General features: G+C 28.2%; 1 protein-coding gene across 1 annotated transcript; it reads right to left on the bottom strand.

Annotated features, from left to right (window-relative positions):
- Positions 1-2,104: 2,104 nt before the first annotated feature.
- LOC136969024 (gastrula zinc finger protein XlCGF32.1-like) lies at positions 2,105-10,303 on the bottom strand. The gene is made up of 2 exons (XM_067263098.1): positions 10,255-10,303; positions 2,105-2,364 (listed from the first exon to the last, which is right to left on the bottom strand). Exons 1-2 carry the CDS (start codon positions 10,301-10,303, stop codon positions 2,105-2,107), a joined length of 309 nt encoding a protein of 102 aa, XP_067119199.1.
- Positions 10,304-10,665: the final 362 nt, after the last annotated feature.

Genomic DNA, 10,665 nt, shown 5'->3' with positions numbered 1-10,665 from the left:
AATAGGCCTATAAGAAGTAACTTTACAAATAAATAATATAGCTAGTAAAAAAACACTAACAAATATAGCAATTTTTAACATTACAAATGGAATGAACTTTTTGAATTCTCGGGCTATGTTAAATTACATACTGAAAACTTTTCATAGTCAGCTTCAAATCTCGTTTATAAATCTATTTCAGCAGTTACTTCTAATGTAGAAAACTGAAAATTATAAATAAATAAATCATGAATTGTTAAAATATTTTAAATTTTATTATTTTATAATTATTATATCTATATTTATTTAAATTATTTATATTTTTCAAGTAAAATTCAAATAATAAGAGTATAATAAGTTAAAAATTTTAATACTTTTGTTTTTTTATAAAGAAATATACTGAATATAATTAAAACTTACCTGCTATGGTTTTTTTCTTGTAATTTTTATTAATTGAAGATTTGCATTAAATCATAAAATACATTTAGTCAGTAATATATTATTTAATTCTTAAAATATTTGAATAATCTTTTAAAATATATATTTGTTTAAAATAATCATTTTCAAATAAAAATTTAAGTGAAATTCTAATAGTAATTAATCAATTATTTATTAAAATTGAAACTTATATAAAAAGTATTTTTTATTAATTTTCAATACTATATTAAATAATATTGTATAAATTATACAGTCATTAAATTATATGTTTGATGAATTTATGAATTTCATACAATATTTATATAATGAGATGAAATACAAAATGATGAATTAATAAAAATTTAAATTAAATAATTACATTTCCAGTAAAATCATCACACATTCACAAATTCACAAAAAGTTATATATTAGTTTTTTTTTTACATGACTAATAATCCAAAAATACTAAAATGTCTCTCAGCTGTAATGATAATATAGCAAATTTTCTGATATACAAATTTTTAGCAAATCACAAATACTTTCACTAAATTGGTACTTTGGCATTTTCTATTAAATTTCTGTTTTATTGATGCATTTTTCTCATATGAATTCTCCAACTGCAACGCCACCTAAAAGTTTCACCACAATGTGCACAACAAAAATTATCAGGGGCGTGCATTCGAAGATGTTGATTTAAAACAGCACGAGACTTGTATGCTTTTGAACATATTGAACAGATGTAATTTCTTCCTGAATGAACAATGAAATGTTGTTTTAAATACTTCCATTTCTGAAAACGTTTACCACAAATCTGACATGCGTAGTGTGATTTCTTATCATAACCTAAAAAATAAGAATAAACTAAAATTTAATATTTCATTATATAGTTATAAAGTTAATAAATTAATTTTAAATTATAAAACTAAGAAGTTTAAATTCTGTTATTATAATCTTTTAATGAATTTGTAAAAATTGCTATATGCTGCAAATAATGCATACTTTGTTAGAATAAAAGCTCAAAAACACATTACCACAATTGGAACAGGGCAAAATCTTGCAGTTCACTGTACAAAGTTGAACATTTTTCTTTGAAAAGAATATGAAGTCTCCAGATGAAAAACTTGTGTCTATTAGCAGATGATATATGTGTGTTCTTTCTAATATTGTTCTAATTTAAAATCATGTTTTCAATAAAATTCTGTAATTTTTTTCATGTTACAACTATGAAAAAAAGGAAAATGTCAAAAAAATGTAAGAGATTCTTATCTTAATTTAAATTTGTAGAAATTATTTCTTTAGAACATCTTTTCACATGCATCTTCCAACTCCACCTCCACCGAAAAGTTTTCTTACAATAACAACATTGAAAATTATCAGGAGCATGTGCTTGTAAATGTACATTTAATACAGCTCGAGACTTGTATGCCTTAGAACACAATGGACACACATGTTGCCTGGCAGAATGAACAACATAATGCTGCTTTAAATATTGCAACTTCTTGAAATGTTTACCACAAAGATGACATATATGATATCCTTTCTTAAAATAGCCTGTAAAAAGCCAAAATTATTTTAAAATATTGAATTTTAATATAATCAATTCTAATAAAAATACTTTATAATGTAAATAATAGCAATGAACATATAAATCAATATTGCTCAATATACAACATATGAATCTACAAACCAATCATAAAGTTAGACTAACTTAAGAATGCATCTTTTTTATATGCATCTTCCAACTCCATCTCCACCTAAATGTTTTGTCACAATAATCACACTGGAAGCTATCAGGTGCATGAACCTGGAGATGTAAATTTAATACAGCTCGTGATTTATATGCTTTGGAACATAATGGGCATACATGATCTCTGGAAGAATGTACAATGTAATGCTGCTTTAAATTTTGCATTTTTCGAAAGCATTTTCCACAAAAATGACAGGAGTAACGAGTTTCTCGATGGTAACCTAAAAAGTAAATGTGTCATGATTATTATATTTTTTGAAAGTTATTAAAAATTTTAATTCTATATTACATAAATTTAAAAAAAAATACATATCAAAATGATTGATACAAGATTATTGTTAATTGTATTATCCCCTAATTATAATAAAATATGTACAATAATTAATACACATTTACATTTTCAGAAACGCTAGATTGGAGCAAATTTTCTTCAACAGAAATTCAAATTCAGTGTAGTCACGTTCAATAGATCCATTTGAAAATATCATCTTAGCAAGAATATATATATATACACATTTTAAATTAGATGTAATAAAATAAAAGTAAGCTTCAAATATCTTCATAAGTTTCAGATTACTGATACATTTCAGGAATCACTGATACATTTAGGCATCTATTAAAAAATAAATATCAAGATTAATAAAATAATTTATTACTATTTAATAAATATAAAATCAATTTTAATACTGATTAGTGCCACCCATAACACTAATTTCATTTTTACATAAAGATTCTATTTTTCTTTTTTAAATTACATAAATTATTTACAAATTTAAGAATAAAATATTTAACTAATTCATTTATCATTATTACTCAATGTAATAAACTTATGTATGCTTCATTTAATAACCAAATTAAACAATAACAATGAGAAAATCCGACAAAAATTATAATAAAATATAATAAGAACAAGGTACATTTTATATCAAATATTTTAAAATTATAATTATATTTCATAAACTAGACTTTAAATTAATTATTAAAATATTCTAATTTCAGTTAAAGTTTTTCTAATAGAAAAGTGTTTTTATTAAACATTAAATTCTCAATTTATTCAGTTAATTTCAAAATGCTTGGAAATAATATAATCACTAAAAAGGTTTGAAATTCTGTAGATTTTCTTCAAAAATAATTCAAAGAAGTTTAAACAAAATATCACTGACTTTAATGACTGTTATTATTGCAACTAAACAGAAAGCAAGCTCAGTTAATCAAAGCACTTTTAACAATGATTGAAGTTTAAATAATGCTAATGTTTTCAATAGTTAATAGACTATCATTAAGCATGGACAGTCCACTTTTATGTCAATGAAATATGAGATGTCAGAAAGATTAAGTGTAGATAAACAGTGGATCCAAAGATTATACAGAGTATTTGAGGAGAGTATGAAACTATTCTGGAAAAATGAGGCATATGCATGTAGAAAAAACAAAGATATACCTTGTGTCAGAGATGCAAATGGTAAACTATTATGAGATGAGCATGAGGTAAGTGATAGATGACATAATTTGAGAACGTTCAAAGCATTTCTGACAAAGAGCAGTGCACAGATAAATGTATAAGCAGATAAAGTATGGAACATGATTGAGAATGGTAGAGATATTCTTGCTAGTGAGGTTATGAATGCTTTTGAAAAACTGAAAAATGCCAAGTCAGTAGGTGTATGTGGGAGATATTAAAGTGTAGAGAGATTGTCTAGATCAGGGCTTAAACTATCAGTCACAACCCCACATGGGATCATGTAACAGAATTAGGGGTTATGAAAACTTCAGCAATCACCATATTTACTTGCATATAAGACGACCTCGCATATAGGACGAGGTGTGACTTTAAAGATCAAAATAAAGAAAATTAGATTTATTAATACAATTCTAATTTTATTTTCGTTTAATCACAAGTAAAATGTCAAATGCACGTAAATGCACACATTGTCCGCACAAAAATTACTGGCATTTTAAACTTTAAGGAAAAATCTTGTAAAATTGACATAATTTGTTCACATAAAGCTGGACAATTGGAAACCTTTCTTTTGCCAATTCTTAACAGTCGAATCCACTCTGTTGATTATACTTATAAGTTTCTCTGACTTCTGATTTCCGAATAATCATCTGTTTTCATGTGGGAATGGATTAAAACTAATATCGGGCTCCCGTGTGATTTTGGAATTTCAATCTGGAATTCAATTCAAAAGCTTTGCTTTTCCTATTGCTATTCATCTTTACTCCCAACAATATACAAGAACAATTCAAACAACCCAGATGAAATGCTTATGTTTTTAAATACAAGAGGGTAAGCATCCGGTAAAAAATGTGAATACACGGTTCACAAAATTATTTACAAAAACGCAAAGAATCTTTCACTCACGTGTATAGGATGACCTAGGAATTTGAAGCTGTGATAAATGAATAAAAACCTTTTCTTATATGCAAGTAAATATGGTATTTCTGAAGGATGGATGTATTCTCTGTTGATATTTCTGAAGAATGTCAGTTCAGTCCAAAAGGCTCCTCTGTCAGATTCTCCAATACTGGTTACAAAAGCCATTTTAATTTAAAATTAAAAATTACATTACAAGCACATAACAAAGAAATAATTTGTATATCTCTTCTCATGATCTGTTACTACTGTTTCAATTAAATCTACTCCCTTATTCAGTCTCATTCTACTACCATCTTTTTTCAAACTTTGCATTCCACATGCCATCATGTGAGTTAACATCAGGAAAGTTTTGTACTCTTACAGAAGAATTTAATATAATAAGTATTATATAAGAATTTAATTATGAAAAATAAAAATTTTAATAAAATTTTCTTGTCATTCTTCAGCATGTAAGTATAAAATCTTCATCCTTGAATTGCATATTGTGATTAAATATTGTGTTTTCCCAAACTTTTTGGATTCTCCAAAATTGGGAGCTCATGAATCAGTAAAAAATTCTTTCTCAAAAATTTAAACTCACTTTTTTAAATTCTTGAGAATATTAAAATTTAAAAAAAACAAACAATTGTTTATAAAAGATTTGGATTAATTAGAAAAAAATGATGCAGAAAAAACCATACAAAGTAGGACTAGAAGATATAAGATGGTCTCATATTTACCTTTACTTAATTTTCTAAATATATTAAAAATTAATTTTATTTGTTTCTATATTTTCTAAAACTATTTACTAAAATAACTTTTCAATACATGCAAACAGTTTATTGATTTATTTGACAAATGGGTCCTTTGTTTTGACAGAAAAATTCCAAAATGGAGAAGTCCCTTTCATTTTGTGTCAATGTTGACTTTATGCAAAATAGAGCATTTTTGAATATATTTACCTAAAACTTAATAAATATTTATTTCTTGAGATAAAGAACTGAAACCACTCTAAGTTGTTTTGATTGGTGACAACTTTGTAAAAGCAATTCTTACAATTACTGAGACAAAATTCATACTTAAAATCTTTACTCTTATCATTATGTGTTGTAATGGGCAAAACAATTTTATTTAAATTCTCAGTATTATACAATCTATTCATTATGCTTCTTGCTACATTTTATATCCTTTTTTGTTTTCATCATCGATGATTGTAAAATCAAAATATCAATTAACTCTGAAAAATGTTGAAGATGTCCTGTGTCCTGCAGTACCAAATATTTAGCCAAGATTTAACTCTTTGTACAAAAATAAATGAGCATATCGATCTAATTAGGATGCAAATTTGCTTTTCTCATGATAAATGGAAATGAATGGTAAAATTATAATAAAAATTGTTTGTTAAATTTATTTATTTATTATCAGGAGGTACAAAGAGCAGTGCATCAAATTTCTCCAGTCAGATGATGTGGCAGGGGCTGAAATTCATCTGAGGCTTACATCACAATACAAAAACAGTGCTCTACCTCTTAGAAATGTGTATGAAGTGGATCGAGAAGTTTAAAAGTGTGTGATGCACAAAGTGGGAGAAGGACCTGTCGACCTCTACCACTGATGAGAAGAGTCAGCAAGCTTGAGAAATGGCTGACAAACCAGCAAGTTGCCATCAACAATGTAACATGTTCTCTGCAGATTAGTCATGGTTCTTCCTATCAAATCATCCATCACAAGCTTGGCTTCCATAAAATCTGTGTATGATGGATACTAAGAGAGTTTACCACAGAACGTAAGCACAAATGTGTTGAGATCTTCCAACACTTACTCAACCACTAAAACAATGAAGGTGAAGCATTTTTGAGCAGAACAGTCACAGGAGATGAAATGTGGGTCCATCACTATGAGTCAGAATCCAAAAAGCAAAGTATTGAGTGAAAACACAGAAGATCATCAATGAAGAAGAAATTCAAGATTCACCCTTCACAGAAAAGGTGATGCTAACCGTTTTTTGGGACTCACAAGGGCCTATACCAGAAGACTACCTAAAAAAGGGATATATCATCAGCATTGCAAGATACAGTGATTTGCAGGCCAGCAAACTAAAGCCAATAATTTGAACCAAATACCAAGGGCTATTGTTGAAGAAAGTGTTTTGTTGCATGACAATGCACAACAAACACATGGTGGCCAGACTGTTGAAACCATTACCCATTTGGGTTTCAAGCTCAGATCTCGCCCCTTTCGACTATCATCTCTTTGGACTACTCAAAGATGCTTTAAGAGGTAGTCAATTATCTATGAACAAAGAAGTGCAGGAAGCAATGCATAAATAATTGGGCGACCAACCGAAAACCTTCTTGGAGAGAATATGCAAGCTTGTGGATTGTTGGACCAAGTACATTGAAAAAAAAGAAGACTATGTAGAAAAACGATGTACTTGTACAACCCATACAAGCAAATAAATTGAAAAAAATAAAGTGTGGATAATGTTTGACTTTCCCTCTTATATTTATTTTATGTACCCATGTATGTATATACTGGGGTTGTGTAAAGTGTTTTCATGGAAAAAAAGGAAAAAGTTTAAGAAGGACTTGTCTAGATGATCCATTAACATCCAACATAACTCTCAAAAGTTATGTTGGGAAAATGTTGTTCAGAAAACTAGAATAGAGCTATAATTGTGCCCATCTACAAGAGTGATAGGAATGGGTGCAAGAATTTTTGTTGTAAATGTCTGATAAGTGTTCCAAAAAAAGTATTTACAAGTATTGGTATGATGGATTCAGAAATGACAAAAAAGTATGGATGGATGTGGAATGTGGGTTAAATAAAAAGCAAAAAAATAAAAATTGTCATAGTCCTTTTTTCTTATTTTAAGAGATGCTCATGAAGACATGCTTAGATATGCAAAAAACACTGCTCATTGCATCTGTAGATTTACAGGAAACATGAAAATGTGCTGTCTAATGACATCAAACTTAGATTAAGAAAAGTAATGTACACTTTACGCCAACACTTAATTGTATAACGTAATTACAATAATGAAAATTTATATTGGTATTGCCATCCACGTGCTTCATATAATTTCATAAGTTGTTCAAACAGCTCAAAAATTTTGAAAACTGTTGTATTCAACATTCACCGCAAAGACAGATTGGCTAGCTTTATGCTAATTGAAAGTGCTTGTGAACTCAATTTATATAGTATAAATTCAACCGTTGGTAATGCCACAACACGCAAAGTGTAATTATGTTATACATTAGATTAAGAATAAACCATCTCTTTGGCATTAAGGTTGTTTAGTTTGAAAAGTTTTTAATTATAACAAAATACTTTTGACATTCAAAATGTCGTCTTCAGGTTGGAAGCTGCATATAAACATTTGAATTACAATTTATAAAAAAAATTGTAATTCAAATGTTATATAAGCTCAACCCAAAGATGACATTTTGAAATGTCAAAAGTGTTTGTAGAGAAAGCATATGGTTGAGTGAATATGGTGTAGGTGAAAAGCTACCTGAGTGCATGAAAGCAATGTATAAAAATAGAACATGTGTGCAGATAGACCACAAAAAGTCTGAGTGGTTCAGTATTGAGGAGATTGTAACAGAAATTATGATGCATTCATGACTGCTTCATGTTTATATGGATACATGTATGAGAAGAGCTTCAGTACCTGAAAATTGTGTAAGAATTGGGAATACAAATTCTGCATATAGACAATACATTGCTATTAGTGGAGAGTGAGGAAGAAGTGCAGATCCTTGTGTGAAAGATGATTGAAGTGTGTGAAGAGTTTAAGTTGAATGTGAATATCAGTAAGATAAAGGTGTTTGAGCATAAGGGAGAAAAAATAGAATATGCAATTCAGCTGAATAAAAATGTTTGGAATAAGTGAATGATTTAGTATATCTGGAAAGCATGTTTCAAGAGGAATGGCAGTGTGAATGATGAGTATATGTTCTTTATGAGGCCAAATACAGAATAAAGAAAAATTTTAAAAATTATATTTGTAATTTTTTAAAACTAGGGTACATGTACATTTACATTATGTTAATTAAAATGGTTACCTGACCTATAATGATGAAAGTATTGAATACACTCAAGTGACAAGAAGTTGTAATTACAGTAGAGCATCGATTATCTGAATCAATTGGGGACTGGGGTTGTTCGGAAAAATTCGATTTTTCAGATAAACTGATTATGTACGAAAAAATACATATTAATATATCATCCATGTTTGAAAATTTTTTATAATAATAATCATGGCTATTGTATCATTGAAAATTATTTCTTTATTTTGTACAAACAAAATAAATATATTGAAAAATGTAAAAACAAAAAATTATACTTTAGAAGTTAATCGAGTTTCAAAAACATTCAATTCAGCACAACACACGTCTAGACACAGTCCGACTAAAATGCTTTCGGTTAACCGATGTTTCGGTTGATCAGTGTTCGGATAATTGATGCTCTACTGTATATTTGTACTTTTGATAATATTTACATTATTGTCATTAGCTAATAGAACAAAAATAGAAGAAAGAATTCATTATTATATCTTCATAATTTTAAAAGATTTTTATTGTTGAAGAATACTTAATAGTTTTATCATCATAACACAATTAAACATTTTAGTATCAACTTATACCAAAATATATTAGTTATTCTACATTTATATTTTATCAATAGCATTTAAATTTATATATACAGTAAAAGGTGCAAGAGGCAGAACCTCTCTAATATGGAAACTTGTGAAAGCCAGAAAATTAGTTTTTTCAGCATTACTATCAAATATTTCTCACAAAGTATCCTGCCTAAGGCAGAGCTTATTGGATGTGAATGGAAAACTGTGTCATACAAACCTCAGTTACTAATTTCTATTAGAATCTATCAAAGATAGATACCTGAACATACATTGAAGTAAAAAGCTTGACACAAAAATGTTAGAAATGGAATCACATCTATAAATATTTATTTTGCTTATACAGGATGCCCAGCTAAAAGTCAAAATTTTAATTCACAATATCTCCTGAAAAAAATCAAGCTAAACAATATCAGATTTTTGTAGATTGAAACTGTTTATTAGGATTTAATCTATACACTTTTTTATTATTTTGGATGTTGCCAAATGAAGTGTTCAATTTGCCTGCCTTTGCAAAACACAAATTTGCAAAATGCATGTAGAAATTTCTGGTGTAATAGTCTGCAAAACTTGAATTATGTGGACTCTCAATTCTTTTTCAAGGTTATTATGTAGCATCAAAAATACTTCATCTTTTAGAAGTCCCACAAAAATAATCACAAGGATTATATCTGGTCATGTTGCTGGCCAGGTGTAACTAAACTTCAATTTTTCTGGTTAGGAATGAGAAATCACTCTTTCTTAAAATACTGTGTTAAAAAAATATAAAATCTTGTTTGCTGTATGAGTGTAGCCCCATCACACTTCTTCAAGTATTATGAATATGGACACATTATTCATTACTAATTCTTGAAGGTGTCATGTTTTACAAGAACACAAATACCCTTTCTAGACAAATGATGAAACCAAAGAAATGGTGCTTCAGCTTTAAAATGAGTTTTTCAGGAGATATTGGGATTTAAAATCTTGACTTTTAGTACTTGCATGATGATGGGTTTTAGGAAATAGTTTAGTTAAATAATATCGTAACTAGCTAGTTTATTGTTTTGAAGATATAATATACATGATTTGGGCTATGCAACATATATAAACTATAGTTAATATGCTCACACAACAAAGTGAAACAAGATAAAAGAGAGATTGCAGATGAAGTTTTCATCTCTAAAACATGGCAGCATTCAACGTTTCAATGTTCATGTTTTAGAGAAGATGAAAACTTTGGCCACAACCTTTTTAATAACTAAAACACAGTAAATTTTATCCAATTATCTACAAATAATCTTGTGCAGCAGCCAGAAGAGGTTTATTAAACTGGAAAAAACTAATGTTTTCAGTGATAATTTAATGACTGAAAATTGTTTATTTAAAAACACTACACTCATGACACCTTTATAAATTTGCAGCCGTGTTTATTCGGTACAAACGAACGTTTTCGTTTGTATAAGATTGAAGAGTTATAATTTGGGCAACGCCGGCCAAAAAGTACCGATCCTTAGTATTGAAGATTTGCAGAAACGATGC

The sequence above is a fragment of the Centruroides vittatus genome, unplaced genomic scaffold (genome assembly GCF_030686945.1).
Source record: "Centruroides vittatus isolate TY-2023 unplaced genomic scaffold, ASM3068694v2 contig_1035, whole genome shotgun sequence".
Lineage (NCBI taxonomy): Eukaryota > Metazoa > Arthropoda > Arachnida > Scorpiones > Buthidae > Centruroides > Centruroides vittatus.
Note: the sequence above shows the minus strand (reverse complement) of the source record. Positions and strands in the feature narration are given on the sequence as shown.

Bases quoted from the DNA above. Each gene is read 5' to 3' on its own strand.
- LOC136969024 (XM_067263098.1), bottom strand. From the start codon at position 10,303: ATGAAAACTTCATCTGCAATCTCTCTTTTATCTTGTTTCACTTTGTTG. The intron at 2,365-10,254 runs GTGAGCATATTA...TTTACTTTTTAG, and splicing joins ATCTTGTTTCACTTTGTTGT to GTTACCATCGAGAAACTCGT.